We start from the raw sequence: 20263 nt of genomic DNA, 5'->3' as shown, positions 1-20263 counted from the left end.
CAGCTCTATCGTATCAGCTCTATCGATGGATCCATCTATAAAACCGTGGTACCCAGCGGCAGGGGACATCAGCGACAGCATTACCCGCCCACTGAGCCCGATCCTCAGCTCATCATATCTCATGTCATCGTATACATATACATCGTCAGTCACAACCAATTCTCATCCTTCAAAAATATCATCATTTTCATCACTTAATAAAAATATGCATATGCGTAACTTTTCCTTTAAACCAAGCATGCAACGTATTTATCATAATTACGTAAAATTCATGAACGTGATGCATAAACATTTAAAATGTCATAAATTTGTGCTCAGGGTGCTGCCAAGACCAAAATCTCACCCCGGGTGCAAAATGACCATTTTGCCCCTGGAAACCCAAGAATTATCGTTTCAACCCTGGACCTCTAAAACTGACCCGAAGCTTACCAAACTCCTTAAAATGTCCCAAAACATTTTATAAACTCTCCTAGACGTAAACTAGAGTCCAAACTCAAACTTAACTGATTCGTTTTAAAACTTGAACCGAGGTCCCGATTTTAACCCGAATCGACTCGAAACTTAATCAAATTATTCCCTGCTTTTTACTATATCTTAAAAACACTGAAAGGCCCCTAATACTATAATAACAGCCCCAAAACCTTCGGCTGAAAGACCCAAAAGGAACAAAACTGTCGGCCAACCCCTTTCCAAAATCACATTTCAACACATGGCTCCACCCCTTCATTCATTCGGTCCATTCTCCTACCACCATATGTCAGTCTTTATGACTCATTAATGACCTTCATGAACCTCCTAAACCAAGCTTAGCCGAAGCATAAAGCTGCCTTGCAAATCAAACGTAGAAATGATCGCTTACACCATGGCAACCGAAGACCCTATTCCCTTGGCTTGCAAGTTTCAATCCTAGCACACGACCAGGAAGACTAGCACCTAACCGGCTAAGCTGGCACCCTCCTCGAACCTAAAAGACTCTCCTGGATCCATCCTAACTAATCCTACTGCCTAACCAATCAACCCCCGCGTTGAACCACCGAAACCGCTCAACAACTAACCGAGCCTCTCCTTGTCTTACTCCCTTCGATCTATTACTGAACCAGTTGCTCACAGCTCTCTCCAGGACCTGTCACGGACCCATGTGGGTCAGCTCCTTGGCCAAGATCGAACCATGCATCGCTGCTGCTACCAATCTCTCGATCTGCTCACCCACGCACACACACGACGAGGTCAGTCCCTCCTACGCTCACCTGCTCTCCGATTGGTTCAGTAGCTTACTTCCCTCACACAGCTCGACGCCTACAGCCCTTGGACAACACAACCCAGCAGCCCTTTGCACCAAATCAGAGAAGAACGTGAATAACATTTAAAAGAAATGCATGACATGGATGAAAACCGAAGAAATCCTTCCTGTTCATGGACCGATCGAATCATTTCATGTATCATACACACATCAGATATATATATTACGTGAATGATGCAGCAAAGGTGATACAAAGCATGCCTGATGATGTTTCACGCAAGAATAACGAAGATCGAACGCGCCGGAGAATTGTTTGATGCAAGAACAAGTGAACCTCAGATGCTTTAAGCTGCTGGAGTGTTGAAACCGAGGGAAGCTCTGAAGGGGAAAGAGATGTATATTGATCGGTTGTGGGGGAGGTTAAGGGAGGGTAAAGGTTTCCTATATAATAATTACCTAGTTAATCAAATAATTATGGGCTTTAATATGATAATTAAAGATTTGAAAAGGGTTTTAAGCCCAACAAGTTTAATAGTATGCTCAATAAATGCAAACGCACTCCCGAAAAATATTTCGTGTCGGAAGGATTTTGAAACTATAAACCGAAACCTCAAAACGTCCACCGATTCGATTAAATTTTGCGTACGGTAAAAAAAATAAAACCATGCGGGTAAAAATACCCAATAAAATCTTATTTTTGAAAAATCGACTTAAAAACACCTTGCATTAATTTATAAAATAAATTGTGTTATAAAAAATAATTTTCCTGAAAATTCTCCGGTCTCCGTTCCTCGTTCGAGCGTGAAATGCACCTAGAAATCCTAATACATGAACTGATAAAATTCGTGAAATAAATCCCTATCATGCAATAATTATGCATAAAATACATGAAAATAATTAAACATAAATTAATAAAATAAACATGCATTTTATGCTTTAAAAAAATTTAATAAAATACCAAAGAAATTTAATAATTTACATGCACGTGGTTCACGTGGACTTTCAGATTTTTGGGACGTTACAATCTACCCCTCTTAAATTGAATTTCGTCCCCGAAATTCGCTTATCCTCGATAATAAAAAGTTAGATTCTTAATTCTAGTATCCCAATAATCCACGCTTCCGCTGCACTACTCTGATAAAATAAATGTAGGTTGTCCTTACGTCTCTTCAATCATAATAAAATTGCCTACCAAAATCCTAATTTGTGAATCGTAATTTAGAACGACTTATGGTGACTTAGTTCTATTCTACTCAGGCCTCGAATTCTGACTTTTCTCAAACTTCTGAATATTAGAAATGGCGGTCCGAATTTTTATTGCGTCTTAAAATTTTCTTACAATGTACCTGTAATGTTCATTGATCTATTACATTTGTATTTATGCAGTTCATCCTAAGAAACCTTAGCACCAAAATCTAATGATCGATTCCTATCCCCGATAATACACTCAAAATTTAAATTTTTTCTCACCCCATAATAATATTAGCTTAAGATCCTTGAATCGAATCTTTATCTTACGACACCAATCTTATGTAACTTTACTATTTACAAGTACATCCCAAATATTAAATCTTTACAAATCTTAAACCTCGAGTAATGATAATCCATAAACCCAAAATATACCATATCGATCTCTTACCTAAATAATAAATCCCTTCTAGACTCAATTACATGCTTAAACTATTTCCTTCCAAATTACAATATAGTTGAGGCCTAAGGCCCTTGGACTTTCCTCATTGAAACGAATATTGCATTCTTACATATCCTCAATGTTAACTAGCGTATAAAACTTATTAAGTCATCCCATAGTAGCCTTAGAATAATTTTAATAAATCAACTTCACTTATAACCCATAGAGTTCTAGAATCCCCATATCACGATTTTAGATTTTTTACTCGATAAAAATCTTAACATTCGTTCATTGATAATCTATGTTGAACACCACTAATTCCCTTCTGTTTTTATTTCACCCAAAATTTCCGTATGAACAAATATCCCATAAATTTGAAATTCAAACTTACCCAATCCAAATAGCTTTGGATAAAATAATTCCAACACATATCCGCTTAGCCCCAAGTTTTTTAATGACTTTCAAAATCCCTCAAGACAAGGTGTCTACCTCACCTCTTACATGCGTCTATCAAATGATCTAACCATCAATCATACCCAACTTTCTAGAAAAATTTAATTCCAACAAAGATATAATCTTAACTGTTAAGATCATGATTAAAACTTATGATACATCAAACTTAAGTTCCCAAAAATTTGCTAACTCAATGTCTATTCTTATAACTTAACTAACCGATCAACTTTACCTTAGATAGCCATCACTTTAAATTCTTAATTTGACACAACATTATTTCACTAACGCTTACATTTTTTCAATCCCAAGATTGATTTATCCTACAATGTCCTTGATTACTATTTCTTATAACATTATAACCCAGATATCTCAAGGTTCCAAATATCCTTTCAAATCTAAATCATCAAAAATTCCAGTAATTTAAACCATTCGCTTCTCACTTACTACCAAATAGGTTCCCAAATTTCTTAAAATTGCATCATTAATTCTTAATTTCTCAAAAATTATCCAATTTATGCTAAATTCCTAAAATTCCACAATTACCCAAAAGTTCTCGGCGTTCCTAATTCTATTTTATAGGTTTACCGTAACATAAAGTTCAATAATTTTAAATTTATTAAACCCAAAAATCAATTTTCATAACTTCGAAAAATTACTAATTTAACCCAAGTGTCCCTCAAAATTTATAATTTAATCCTCAAAAATTTTGAAACTTTCAATTTGGTCTTTACAGTTCTCAAAAATTACAATTCTGGCTCTACAACTCTTTGAAATTTGCATTTTTGTCTCCATAAAATTTTCAACTTAGCATCATTAAACCTTAAAATTCTTGAAACTCAGAATATAATCCAAAATTCGGTAAATTCGAATATTCTCTTAGGATTTTATTTTGCGCTTAGGTCCTCAATTTATTGGTTATTACAATTAGATCCTTAAAATTCGAAATTAATGCAATTCAATCCTTAAATCCAACTAGTTAAAGCATGCATCCTAAACAAATTCTACGTTTTTATACTTCCAAAGATCGTCGTAGTCTTCAAATCATTAATCCTTATATGGAATCCTCAAAAAATTGATTCAACTAGCAACCACGAACCATCAGTAATTTCTTAGAAATTCTACAAGTGCCAAAAGCATTCATAATTTCAAGATTAACTTATGACCCATAAATAGAACATCAGTACTACTAACCCAAAAATTAATATAGTCAATTCATTCCCAACCTTTCCCTACGCCCAATTAGCCATAATCTTAATCTTGTCCAATTCCACCACAAAACCAGCATGCATGAAAATCATATAATTTCTCATTTCATGTCGTAACATGCATAAAAAATTTTAAAGCATCTAATCTCAAAACATAATGACATATAAACATGTCCCATAAAACGTATATCGTATAAACATGCAGGTGATAGTATTAAAAACATTTAAAACCTTTAAACTTACAGACTTGAGGATTGAAGACCGAGCGGCAGAAGCTGGAGGTGGCACAACCCTATACAGGACCCTTGCTCTGATACCAACTGAAACGTCTACTCGTTTTAACAAGTGCGGAATAAAGTTTTTTTTTGAAAAAAAAAAACTTAAACTCATCCAAAATCATAAGTAAACATAAACGAATAAAAATCTTAAAATCATCACGTATAAAAACATTCATCTCCTTTCAATTTCATAAATTATAATGCGGAAAACATGCGGTCCTCGGGTCGTGTCGCCGCAACAGGCCTGCCTACTCAGAGTTCGGTACCTCCAGTCTCCTCATCTTGAAGCTCACCTGCATCACACACGCCTAGTGAGTTTAAAGACTCAACACACCTGTACCAGGAATAACAAGTACATATACATAGCACATAGCAGTGAAAAATATCATACTCAACATATATTTCATTAACAAAAAATCATAACGTAAACGTGTTGTGTAAAATCATATCGTGTCAAAGCATGTCATCTCATATCATCATATTCGTAAACGTGTCGTGTAAAATCATGTCGTGTCAAATCATGTCATCTCATATCATCATATACGTGTCAAGACAACTCATCGTGTCATCATAAACTTAAATATTTTCTTTTAATTGAATTCAGTTCATTAGTTGTGACTTTCGTATCAGCTCTATCGTATCAGCTCTATCGATGGATCCATCTATAAAACCGTAGTACCCGGCGGCAGGGGACATCAGTGACAGCATTACCCGCCCACTGAGCCCGGGCCTCAGCTCAACATATCTCATGTCATCGTATACATATACATCGTCAGTCACAACCAATTCTCATCCTTCAAAAATATCATCACTTTCATCACTTAATAAAAATATGCATATCCGTAATTTTTCCTTTAAACCAAGCATGCAACGTATTTATCATAATTACGTAAAATTCATGAACGTGATGCATAAACATTTAAAATGTCATAAATTTGTGCTCAGGGTGCTGCCAAGACCAAAATCTCACCCCGGGTGCAAAATGGTCCGGGAAACCCAAGAATTATCGTTTCAACCCTGGATCTCTAAAACTGACCTGAAGCTTACCAAACTGCTTAAAATGTCCCAAAATATTTTATAAACACTCCAAGACGTAAACTCGAGTCCAAACTCATACTTAACTGATTCGTTTTAAAACTTAAACCGGGTCCCGATTTTAACCCGAATCGACTCGAAACTTAATCAAATTATTCCCTACTTTTTACTATTACTATATCTTAAAAACACTAAAAGGCCCCTAATATTATAATAACAGCCCCAAAACCTTCGGCTCAAAGACCCAAAAGGAACAAAACACTCGGTCAACCCCTTTCCAAAATCACATTTCAACACATGGCTCCACCCCTTCATTCATTCGGTCCATTCCCCTACCACCATATGTCAGTCTTTATGACTCATTAATGACCTTCATGAACCTCCTAAACCAAGCTTAGCCGAAGCATAAAGCTGCCTTGCAAACCAAACGTAGAAATGATCGCTTACACCATGGCAACCGAAGACCCTATTCCCTTGGCTTGCAAGTTTCGATCCTAGCACACGACCAGGAAGACTAGCACCTAACCGGCTAAGCTAGCACCCTCCTCGAACCCAAAAGACTCTCCTGGATCCATCTTAACTAATCCTACTGCCCAACCAATCAACCCCAGCGTTGAACCACCGAAACCGCTCAACAACTAACCGAGCCTCTCATTGTCTTACTCCCTTCGATCTATTACTGAACCAGTTGCTCTCGATCTGCTCACCCACGCACACACACGACGAGGTCAGTCCCTCCTACGCTCACCTGCTCTCCGATTGGTTCAGTAGCTTACTTCCCTCACACAGCTCGACGCCTACAGCCCTTGGACAACACAACCCAGCAGCTCCTTGCACCAAATCAAAGAAGAACGTGAATAACATTTAAAAGAAATGCATGACATGGATGAAAACCGAAGAAATCCTTCTTGTTCATGGACCGATCGAATCATTTCATGTATCATACACACATCAGATATATATATTACGTGAATGATGCAGCAAAGGTGATACAAAGCATGCCTGATGATGTTTCACGCAAGAATAACGAAGATCGAACGCGCCGGAGAATTGTTTGATGCAAGAACAAGTGAACCTCAGATGCTTTAAGCTGCTGGAGTGTTGAAACCGAGGGAAGCTCTGAAGGGGAAAGGGATGTATATTGATCGGTTGTGGGGGAGGTTAAGGGAGGGTAAAGGTTTCCTATATAATAATTACCTAGTTAATCAAATAATTATGGGCTTTAATATGATAATTAAAGATTTGAAAAGGGTTTTAAGCCCAACAAGTTTAAAAGTAGGCTCAATAAATGCAAACGCACTCCCGAAAAATATTTCGTGTTGGAAGGATTTTGAAATTATAAGCCGAAACCTCAAAACGCCCACCGATTCGATTAAATTTGCGTACCGTAAAAAAAATAAAACCATGTGGGTAAAAATACCCAATAAAATCTTATTTTTGAAAAATCGACTTAAAAACACCTTGCATTAATTTATAAAATAAATCGTGTGATAAAAAATAATTTTCCTGAAAATTCTCCGGTTTCCGTTCCTCGTTCGAGCGTGAAATGCACCTAGAAATCCTAATACATGAACTGATAAAATTCGTGAAATAAATCCCTATCATGCAATAATTATGCATAAAATGCATGAAAATAATTAAACAAAAATTAATAAAATAAACATGCATTTTATGTTTTTAAAAAATTTAATAAAATACCAAAGAAATTTAATAATTTGCATGCACGTGGTTCACGTGGAATTTCAGATTTTTGGGACGTTACACTTCATCTGTCGGCCGATTCTTTTTAATAAACTTTTCAACCGACACCCAAGTGAAGAGTTTAATTTTGCTAACATCTATCATGTCAACCGGTTGGACCCCGGCATCAGTCAGCATATGACATATTTGAACCGCAAAACCTTGCGATTGATTTTCCTTGTTGATCATGGCCACTAATATCTTAAAAAGAATGTCAGACCAGTTTACTCGTAATTTGGAGGAGATAGTAGCCATAACAAGAAATTTTTCCAGAGTGATTTTATCAAAAGCTCTTGCTTTGGCGAGCAATCCTTTGGCAACGATATCTGCCAGAAGTCTGAATTCAATCTTTAAGTCCCGTTTTTGGCAAGTTGGATGAGAGATGGGAGAGTCTGTATCTGAGAAAGTACTGCGACAGATGTCAATATTCCCACTTGGCAGTGTGGAGAAATCAGTCACTCCTTCAGTAGGTAGGCTGAACAATTCAGCAAACATCTTCTGTGTGAACAAAAGTTTTTTGTTTTGGACGACACAGATAATTTCGCCGTTCTACATGTGTGCTGACTCGAAGAACTCCTTCAGCAATGTGTCGGAATATCGATAGTTGCATCTCAGAAATGAGCGAAGCCCAAAGTGTTCTATATCTCGAAACATAGCTTTCATTGATTTGTTGGGCATTGCAAAGATGGATGCAAAGTTAACCGCGACAGTGTTCTGAGTGATAGAGGCAGCCATTGTATTGATTTTACTGAGAGAGTTTGAATTCAGCACCTGCAAGTTAGATGAGAGTGTGATTGAGTTGCAACAACGAAGTAAGCTTAGCGTGGTTGCAAATGCAGAGTATGTATGTGCGGTTCAATTTCTCACAAGTCAGTCCACGTGGAGGACTGTTAGTGGAGGGTTTTTCTAAAATTTTTGAAAAAAATATGGACGGCGGTAAAATGAGTATTTTTGAATTTCAAAAAGATATCCATCACGTCAGATTGAAGTAGTCGAAAAATTGAAGTAATGTTTACGAAAATGACGTGGAGGTATTGTGTCCACAGATTTTTTAACCGGATAAGTAATATGATTAGGAAGGAGCCGGTTAAAGAATATATTAATCATTCTTAACCACTGTTCCCCCTAAATAAGTGCATAATTAACAATTTTGGAAAATGAAACATCGGTTGCTTAACACAGAACGCTTCACATTCCCCGCTGCAGTCATGATTACATGTACTTCGACACTTGGTTCTTTATCTATAAATACAGGCAGAGAGGTTAGTGATATAGTCACTTTGAAACACATAATCAAATCAGATAAGAAGAATGAAGAGAGATAACAGTCCAGACTTAGCGGAGGAATTCATGAAGGCAGCGGTGGCTTCCCGCAAATCTGAGATGGAGGACACAGTGTTGAAGAAGACGCTGGCCGTGTGGACGAAGGTCCAAAAACTCCAGTCCGTACTTGAGGGCGGACTAGGGGCTACCTCCCGCGAGATGGCAGCTATGAGGAGATATCGGCGACGTCTTCACGTGGCCGATAATGCTGATATCTTTTCTGATGACGGCATTTATCTCCTCATGCTCTATAAAGAGCAGAGCACTCTGAGGAGGATTGCTATCTCAGAGGAGTTTTTACGTACCTCCACCAGAGGGCTGACCAGCTGGTTGGCACTCTGGAGTGGGTACGTTGAAAAGGAAATTAAGAATGTACTCCCCCGCCTTGTTTAAAAATATTAATGAAGTTACTTATTTTGTATTACCAACCGTCTCTTACTCTTTTCTTTTATTTCCTGCAAAGTAAAACTGAACATACACAAGAAATATCCTTATCACGATAAGTCAATCAAACCAAGCGTATTACGAAAATGAGAGAACTTAGCCTCGGGTAGTGGTTTTGTGAAAATATTGGCCGTCTGTTGATCCGTATGAACATATTCCAGCCGTATTTCCTTTTTCAAGACATGTTCTCGGATGAAATGATGTCTGATATCAATGTGTTTGGTCCGAGAGTGCATGACAGGGTTGTATGTGATAGCTATTGCGCTAGTGTTGTCGCAGAATATAGGAGATTCAGTAGCTTGAATTCCATAATCTTTTAATTGCTGGTGTATCCATAGCATCTGAGCACACAATTTCCAGCCGCTAAGTATTCAGCTTCAGCAGTTGATGTAGCAATCGACGTTTGTTTCTTGCTGGCCCATGATATCAACCGTTCACCTAAAAATTGACATGAACCGCTTGTACTTTTTCTGTCAACTTTGCACCCCGCATAATCTGCATCCGAGTACCCTACAAGATTAAGACTTGAATCTTTGGGATACCAAAGACCCACATTAGCAGTTCCTTTAAGATATTTAAGAATGCGTTTAGCGGCTATAAAATGAGATTGCATAAGGTTAGCTTGAAATCGTGCACATAAACAAACCGCAAACATAATGTCCGGTCGACTGGCAGTTAGGTATAGCAATGAACCAATCAATCCTCTGTACATTTTTGTGTCAACATAGATTCCCCCTTCGTCTTTATCCAGCTTAATTGATGAACTCATTGGGGTTGAAGCTGGAGAGCAATTTTCCATACCAAATTTCTTTAGCATATCTCGAGTATATTTGGCTTGATTGATAAATATACCATCTTTGGACTGCTTGACTTGCAGTCCTAAAAAGTAATTTAGTTCGCCCATCATGCTCATCTCAAATTGCTCCTGCATTATCTTGGAGAATCTTTCACACAGCTTAGGGTTAGTTGATCCAAAAATAATGTCATCCACATATATTTGTACAAACAGTGAATGATCATTTTTTGAGAATTTAAACAACGTTTTATCAACCGTTCCGATTGTGAAATCATGATTAAGCAAGAAATTAGTTAATGTGTCATACCATGCTCTCGGGGCCTGTTTTAGTCCATATAGAGCTTTGTCAAGTTTATAAACATACTCCGGGAAGGTGTGATTGATAAAGCCAGGTGGTTGTTCTACATGAACTTCCTCTTTCAACAAACCATTCAAGAAAGCAGATTTAACATCCATTTGATATACTTTGAAATCTTTAAATGCTGCAAATGCTAAAAATATTCTAATGGCCTCTAACCTGGCCACAGGGGCAAAAGATTTGTCAAAGTCTATACCTTATTCTTGTCTATAACCCTGAGCTACTAGTCTAGCCTTGTTTCTAATAATTAAACCACTTTCATCCATCTTGTTTCTGAATACCCATCTAGTTCCAATTACACGAGTGTTATTTGGCCGAGGAACTAGATGCCAGACCTTACTCCTTTCAAACTGATTAAGTTCCTCTTGCATGGCTTCTATCCAATATGTGTCAAGCAGTACATCATCGATTTTCTTAGGTTCTATCTGAGAGACAAATGCAGCATGCATAAATTCATTTATCATTTGATTTCTTGTTCTAAGAGGAGCAGTAGGGTTACCGATGACCAGCTCAAGTGAATGATCCTTTCTCCACTAGAGACATGGTCCATATGGATTTAGCTCGGTTGGTTGAATGATTTCTTCTTCTTGTTCCAAAGCTCCTTCTTCATTTTGTACATTTTTCGGTTGCTGGTTGTCTTCCGGTTCGTTCACTTGTTGAGTTTGTTCTTGAGCGGTTGGAATTTTCTTTTGATATGCTTCCACCTGTTTTTCTCAGATCTACCTCATCCTCACTGCTTGCTTCAAGGTTAGTAGCATCAAAATTATTTATCAAATCATGTATGCTGCTATTGCTATTGTCATGACATATAGATGATTCATCAAATACAATATGTATGGATTCTTCAACAGTGAGAGTTCTTTGGTTGTAAGCTCTATATGCTTTGCTTACTGCTGAATAGCCTAAGAATATACCATTATCAGCTTTTATATCAAAGGCAGTAAGATGTGTTTATCATTAATATGAATGAAACACTTACAACCGAATATGCGAAAATACCTAACATCAGGATGTTTACCGGTCCATATTTCATATGGATTCTTCTCATGATTTTTATTAATCATGGACCGGTTTTGAGTGTAACAGGCTGTGTTGATGGCTTCGGCCCAGAACCTTTGTGAGATACGAGATTCAGCCAGCATGGTTCTAGCTGCCTCCTTCAAAGTGTGGTTTCTCCTTTCAGCTACTCCATTCTGTTGTGGAGATCTTGCTGCTGACAGTTCATGTTTTATACCATGATCTTCAAGATAGGATGATAGGAATTGGTTTAGAAATTCAGTTCCTCTGTCACTCCTGATTCTGTCAATTGTCTTGCTTTTCTCATTCTGAAGCCTTTTGAGCAGCTTGATTAGTTGATCAGCGGTTTGATCTTTGGAGCTCAAGAATATCACCCATGTAAATCTGGAGAAGTCATCAATTACAACAAGAGTATATTTCTTTCCCCCTAAGCTTATCACCGGTATTGGTCCGAATAAGTCCATATGAAGGAGTTCCAGGCATCTAGTTGATGAGTTTCTTCCTCTATTTTTGAATGTTGAACGGACCTAGTTTACCTAATTGACATGCATTGCAAACTCTATCTTTGGCAAAATCAATGTTAGGCAAGCCAGATACAAGATTAAGTTTACTGATAGTAGCAATGGATTTAAAATTGAGATGATTAAGACGCTTATGCCAAAGTCAGTTTTTATTTCCATTTAAAGCAACAAAACAAGTAGGTACGCTAAGACAATCATCATTCTATTTGACTTTGTATGTATTTTGCTCTCTATGTCCAGTTATCATGATATTACCAGCTGTGGTTCTCACAGTGCATAAGAGTTTTTGAAATTCTACGTTGTAACCACTGTCACATAGTTGGCTTATACTTATCAGGTTATAACAAAGATTTTCTACTAGAAATACATCTCTAATGGTAATTTTGTCGTGGATAATCTTACCCTTACCCACATCTTTACCTTTAGAATTGTCACCGAAGGTGATTGTTGGACATTTGTAGTTAACTACTTCTGATAAGAGATCTTTGTTTCCAGCCATGTGTCTAGAGCATCCACTATCCAAGAACCAGATGGATTCTTCCAGGTTCCTTTTCTTTGACACCTGACATTATTGAAGATAGAAATTGGTACCCTTTTCTATTTGGGTCCTGAATTTATCAATCCTTTAGGGATCCACACTTGAATTATCCTGAAGAATTTTTCATAATGTGTCCTAAAACAGTTGCTGTTGTGTGCGTAATCAAGTGATGTATGCAGTGCTTGTGCAGTATGCTGTTTCAACCGTTTGTCATTGTCACTCAATCGATACCTCTTTTGAACAGGTCGGCTGTTGTGGTAATGGTTAGGTCTAGTTTTTGAATGATTTCCAGTTGACCCTGGCTTTCTGCTGGCCCAATTTGAATCGTTGTGAGCGGTTGTAATAGGCCCGCGTCTGAGCCATGATCTGTTGGTTTTAGCATTCTCAATTTTGACGTATCCTAAGCCACATCGCCTTCTGTTATTTTCAAGATTTGCATTTTGAGAGCCTTGATCTTCAGTCTTATCATGTTCATATATCGTGCTAGATCTGACAAATTTAATTGGTTTTAAACTGTCTTTCTCTAGTAACGGTTGAGTTGATACTCCGGAAGTACTGCATTCATTAATGCTATAACCTATTCCGGTTTTGTCTCCGGCTGGTTTCTGCATTTCATGCATCTTGTTAAGAGAAATAGAGGACTTGTTCCAAGTGTTGATTGTATTAATCAACCGTTTGTTTTCTTTCAAAGTAGCATGGAACAATCTTCGCAGATCATCGTTCTCAGCTGTTAACAGACTTAACTTCACTTTCAAACCGTTAACCTCTTTTTGCTGCGAACAGCTAGAGAAAGTTAACTTATTTTCCAAGTTTTGTTTTTCTGTTGTGGCTTCATTGAACTGCTGTGATAGCCTCTTAAACTCAGTTACCATGTCGTGAAGTGTTGTGACAAGATCTTCTCTTGTGAATTCATCAGAGTTAAAATCAAATATCACTTCATCAGTAGATTCTTGATCTTCTTTGGCCATGAGACACTCTACTTTCTCATCTTCGCTTTCACTTGAAGATTCTTCAGAAATAGATTTTTCTGATTCTGAATCAGCCCATTTGCCTTTATCTTCTTCTGCAACTAGGACTCGCTGATTCTTCTTTTTGATGAATCTTTTGTTGTCTTTAAACCGTCTTCTATCACTTGACTTCTTTTCATCTCTCTTTGGCATATTGCATTCTGCAATAAAGTGTTCTTTTTTTCCACAGTTAAAACAAGCTTGACCATCATCAGTATGGTCCTTGTTGAAGTGAGGTTTATTCATCTGTGATTGATTTTTACGCATGAATTTACTGAATTTTTTAACGAATAAAGACATGGCTTCACTTGCTTAATTGCTCGGCCGATTTCATACTTGAGGACTCTTCGACCGGAAGAGTCACTGTAGTAGCTGGCAGTGCCTTCGTCTGCTGAGAGGTGAGTGGATCTTCTTCAGTTTGTATACCAAGCTCGAACTCATATGCCTTAAGGTCAGCAAAGAGATCGTGAAGTTCCAGTTTGTTCAAATCTTTGGATTCTCGCATTGCAATAGTCTTCACGTCCTATTCTCTGGGAAGAGCTCGCATAACCTTTAGAGCAATTTCTCGGTTAGAATAGTCTTTACCTAATGAGATGAGTTCGATAATGATGCCACTGAACCGTTCGTCGAATTCTGCTAGAGTTTCTCGTGGCTTCATTTTTGCATTATCAAACTTTTGAATAGCTACCGTCAACTTGTTTTCTTTCGTTTGATCATTGCCTTCACATAGTTGAGTAAGCTTCTCCCATATTTCCTTGGCAGTAGTGCGCGTCTTGATTTTGGCAAACATATTTTTGTCCAAGGTTTTGTAGAGGATATCTTTTGCAACGTTATCCAGATTTGCTTTCTTCTTATCCTCAGCAGTCCATTCGGACCTGTGCTTTTCTACCATCTGAGGAGCACCTTCGATTGTAGCAGCAGCTGTGTTTACTTTCAGGATTTTCATCGGCCCATCAGTGATAATGTACCACATATCATCATCTTGGGCTGCTAGATGTGCCTGCATACGAATCTTCCAATCATCATAATCTTCTTTAGAGAACATAGGAATTTTATTAAAAGATGCCATAAATGTTCAAAAGATATTAGTGTTTGAGAGAAACCCTGCTTTGATACCAATTGTTAGGATCGGAAAAGAGTTTAGAGGGAGGGGTGAATGAACTCTTTCAAAATTTTCTCGTGTAACAGTGATTTCAACCGTTTTTAGGCGGTTGAAAACGTCTTCTCAAATGGTTGAGAATGTGAACCACTGTTAAGTGCGGAAAACGGTTCACAATCTTTGATGCAACTTAAAACACAATATCAGGCTAAAAACAATGAGTAGAGACTAGACAGATAAATGATTGCTGAAAGTAAAGTGACACAGGTTTGTTATGGATGTTCGGAGAATGAATACTCCTACGTCACCCCTTCTTCCTCCTTAGGAAGGATTCCACTAAAAGACTTTGGCTTTACAAACTTCTTGCAACAGCCCGATCCAATCAGGACTTATCACACTGCCTGTATTGGAACTCTTAGTGATCACTTTACACTTCTGGATATTTAAGAACACTTAGTTCACCAGATAACAAAGCTGAATCAAATAACCAAAGGGTTAATTATATGAATAAATGGTTTTGATTTGGTAGCACGAAAATGATCCTTTAGATGATCAGATAAATTTATCTTGAGTGCGTGCTGATTGAGCGATAGAATATCTGAACTTTTAAGAGCGCTCTGAGATCTTTTTGAATAGCAAGCTAGTTGTAATATTGCAGCCGAGAATCTCTTGCCCTTCTGCTTGCATATTCTTCCGTTAATATACATGATTTCTTTAACGGTCGGAAAGGACATAACAAAGTTAACCTGATCCTCCGTTACAGACGTGTTGCTATCGATATGTTGAGCATTGATCTTTGATAGACGCATTTAATGTTCCTTTTGCACATCATTGTTCTGAATCGCTTTTCTTGAGGCGTTCCTTTTAAGGAAACTGTTTTGGGCAACAGAACTTTAGGTCTATGCTTGGTCTTTCTTTTTCTGGTAAAGATAATTAAATGTAGATCAATCTTGGAACTGATGTAAGAATTTGTTGTCTGTAAAGCGGTTTAAATACTTGAATGTATTTAAGCCGGTCAGAGAATGTCTTTGAGTAATAACTAGTTCTCTTTAATGACCGGTTCTGATAACGGTCTGAAGTGAGCGGTTGAAACTGATTTGAGCTTTGATCAGTTAGCTGAGCGGTTGAACTACTGCATATCTGATATACGAACCGCAGCTGAATACTTGTTTTTGTTGTACACCAAAATCTTTGGGAATAATATTTTCTTAACAAATATGATAATTGAAGTCTTATGCATTAATAATCATATTTATAAAAGCATAAAAATCTCAAAATTACAATCTTTATTTGTTTTTACAACTAGACCACATTAAAAAATGCTAAATATTTGTCAAATCATTATCAGACATGCTTAATCATAATTAAAATTTAAAAATAAACATATAAATTATAAACTTAACTTATTATTTTAAAATAAAATTAAAAGACATACGTTCAAAATAAAAAATTTAAAAATAAATATATGCGATTAATTGTGCTTAAGCACACTTAATTAAACGCCTTAATTACGTTTAATTCGATCAAACTACAGTTTGACCTTTTTTTTTTTCCGCTTTTCTCCAAAGCAAGGCGTTTTTGTCGAGCTTCAAGCTTAAACGCGCTTAAATAGAACTTAAGTAGGCTTTTTAGAACACTGTTTTTTTTCGAATCAACTCCCCCAAAATCCAAAACCTTACCACAAATAAAATAAATAAATATAAATATAACTTGAATTTAAAATATAAAGTAACATAAAAAAATTATTGTACGAAATTAATATAAAAAATAACTAAAGAATATATTTAACCAGCAGGTTCTGACAAACCCATTTTGCTTGGAACAGTTGAAAATAGTTGAATCCTTCCATTATTAATTATGAATAATGCGAATTAAAACCAATAAAGGCAATGTTCCTTTCTTCCATTTGTATATGTAATTATCACTTTTAATAATCTTATTAATTTGGTAATTAAACACATTTTCTTTTTGCATTAAACTTGTTAATTAATCACTTCATGAATTTTACCCCCTTTTATTTCAATTAGTATTTTTAATTTCAAATGAAAATTACTTTTATTTAAGTTGTATGTCCTCGAAAATTATAATTATAATAGATAAAAAAAACATCAAGAAAATATGAATATTATAATTGAATCTCGAACCTGATACCTCATTTCAACAATGAGATTTTAAAATCATATGAGCTACAAGTCATTGACAAAAAATATCAATATATCGACATCGGTTATTCAATTTTATTAGGCTAGGTTTGGTTGGAGGATAAAATTATGAAATAATTAAGAGATAAATGATAAAAAGAATGATTGAATTAGATAATGATAAAATAATATTATGTTTGGTATGATTGTTAAGAATGAGATAAATAATAATATTTTAATGAATTGACAAAATTGTCCTTCCACTTTTGCGGCAGTGGTCGTCGGCCGGCTGTGTGATTGCCGGCCGGAGGAGGGGCGGTCGGATGCCGCAGCGGCGGTCGGCGGTCGGCCAGAGGGGTGGGTGGTCGGCCGGAGGGGTGGGTGGTCGGCAGCGGCTGTCGGCCGACGGCCGGCGGTCGGAGGGGGTGGCCGAGAGCGGACAGCGGCGGCGGAGGACGGCTAGCGGTGGTCGGTCGGCGGTCGGTGGAAGGAAGTAGTTGTGAGTTTGGATTTAGGAGAAGGTTAAAATTGAAAAAATAGGATGTATTAAGAATATGATAAATAATCCTAAGGAGTGAGGAAGGTATCTCAGTTAATATAACTTAATCATTCATAGAAACGATTAACTCGATTAAATAAAAATCGTATCAAACATGAGATAAGATGGGTTAAAAATTCATAAACCCGCCTTATCCCTCAGCTAAACACAACATAAATATCTAAGATATGATTAACCAATCGGTACAACCAAGCGAGTTGGTATGATACTATCTGTTGCAATAGTTTCAGATGGTGGTAAAAACTTTAGAAGACGTACAATAATGATTGTAAAAGTGAATATGGTTAGCTAATCAATAATAAATCATATAAAAAAATATATAATTATCGGCTAGTTTTTATTCATTGAACTCACTTTTTTTATATACCAAAATTATCTTGTCCATTGCACTCAAATTACAGAGCCCAATTTATTGTCCAACTGTGTGCAATCATTTTGTCAACCAAACATATTAGTACCAATTATTAACCATAATATCATTCATTAGAAATGCGTAGTGCCAGAGTAGAGATCAATCCATATGTTTTATTGTTCAGCACATTTGTTTTACCATTAATTGGTTTTAATTATTTAATTATTAAAATAATTTGCCTTTCATTTCACAAATCTATAATGCAACTAGTTTTTTTTACCAGTATCTCACTGGTGCGATACACATAATATTAAAATTAGTAAGCTATGAGCGTTTAAATAATTACTTAAAATCATTGATAATGAATATATTTAATTATTATATAATTTTTTAAAGTCATTTGAGATCATAATCAAATAAATAACAATCATGTCATCAAATTGAATTATTTATCATTGCATTCGACATATTTATTGAGTTATTTTTTCTACTAAAAAAATAAAAATATATAATAAAAATCATATATTATTTGTCTATCAAAATTTTAAATAATAAATATATTTTTCAAAAAAATAAAATAAAATTCTTTTATTTGATTAGAATTTTGATTAAATTTTTAAAATATTTCAAAAAATATTTATACTAAAGTTCTATTTACATAACAATAATTTCGATATATGAACAACCAATATACAAAAAATTCACGATGACGTTATTCACTGAAAAATCGAAAGTGTAATATTATATATAAAAAAATTATATTTTATTTAATATTTTATAGAGTATTGATAACTGAATATATAAAAGTAACATAAAACCCAAAATCATTACCGAAATTAAATAAAATGATATGACCAGTGCAAACATTTAAAAGGGCATTATTTACACTCCATCTTTTAAAAACGATACACTTCATATTTCTTTCTTTACTCTAAATTGTCTAATATGTCCACTAATGGATTTTTAAAATGTTGATATAAACATACAATGTCTTTATTAAATATAAGAAAATATTAAAACAATTAGCAAAAACTCTGATAAGATTTATTATTAAATTTGTGAAACGGATCTTACATCTGACCCGACTCATTAAAAAATATTATCTTATATAAAAATTATTATTTTCACCCAAGAAATGGACCAAATCAACTCATCTTATGGATATAGATTGATGATAATGTCTCGAATGAGACTTATTCAAACTAATTTAAGTAAATTTATTTATTTTTTATCTTTAGTAATTTTTCCATAAATATGTTGACAAATAGTTTAATTACGTTATTTTCTAACATATTTTGAGTATCGCGACATGTTATTACTAATGTTGTTAGTTATTTTTTCTACAAAATTATATTGTAACGAATTTTAAGATAATTGTTTTCTTTTCAAATAATTATTTTTATTTTTATTTATTATGTTTATTTAATAATTTTAATGACTTACAAAAAGAATTGTAAATATTTATAAGTTCCTAATTATTTTGTGTGCCATTGTATATTTAAGTTTCTCGAACAAATTTGTTTTTAGTGAAATAAGATTGCACTCTTATCTTTTAATTTAAATTATTATTTAATTGCATATATAATATATTAATATTTTTTTGTTTAATACTATTTCAAAATCAATACATTTATATAAATATATGAGAAATAATTAGGAATATTATTATTTATGAAAAAATAAATTAATTAATGATATTGAACATTATTATTTATGAAAAAATTAATTAATTAATTAATTGGCGGGAATGTAATATATATATATATATATATATATATATATATTATATATATATATAATTTGATATGTTGTACGCCCACAGTGCACACTTATGTGAGAACCGATGATGTAAAACTCACATCTTTGATATAATGAAACATATCAAAATTGCACATCCAACACATTTTAGAGATTTTTGGTATGGCCAACCAATAATAATAATAATAATAATAATATCGATGTATGAACAACCAATATACCAAGAATTCACAATGACGTTCTTCACTAAAAAGTTGAAAAGTGTAATATTATATAAAAATTATATTTTATTTAATATTTTAGAGAGTATTGGTAACTAAATATATAAAATAACACAAAACTCTAAACTGTTACCGAAATACAATCCATATTTCTTTTTTTTACTCTAAATTGTCTAATATGTCCACAAATATATTTTTAAAATATTGACAAAAACATACAATATCTTTATTAAATATAAGAAATATTAAAACTCTTATAAAATTGTCTCATTAGCCAATTTGTGATACGGATCTTATACCTGACCCGAATCATGAAAAATATTATCTTATGTAAACATCATTATTTTTCACTCAATATATGGACCAAGTCGACCCATCTTATTCATATATATTTGTGAGATTATCTCACATGAGACTTATTCAAACTAATTTAGATAAATGTATTTATTTACTATATCTTGAGTAATTTTTCATGAATATGTTGACAAATAGTTTAAGTATAATACTTTCTAACATTTTTTAAGTATAGTGACATTATTATTAATGTT

General features: G+C 34.9%; 1 protein-coding gene across 1 annotated transcript; it reads right to left on the bottom strand.

Moving 5' to 3' along the window:
* Positions 1 to 14108: 14108 nt before the first annotated feature.
* On the bottom strand, positions 14109 to 14654 carry LOC142530637 (uncharacterized). Its single transcript, XM_075636461.1, has one exon. The coding sequence runs from the start codon at positions 14652 to 14654 to the stop codon at positions 14109 to 14111; it is 546 nt and encodes a 181-aa protein (XP_075492576.1).
* Positions 14655 to 20263: the final 5609 nt, after the last annotated feature.

Source organism: Primulina tabacum, chromosome 17 (genome assembly GCF_025594145.1).
Source record: "Primulina tabacum isolate GXHZ01 chromosome 17, ASM2559414v2, whole genome shotgun sequence".
NCBI classification, from domain to species: Eukaryota; Viridiplantae; Streptophyta; class Magnoliopsida; order Lamiales; family Gesneriaceae; genus Primulina; species Primulina tabacum.
Note: the sequence above shows the minus strand (reverse complement) of the source record. Positions and strands in the feature narration are given on the sequence as shown.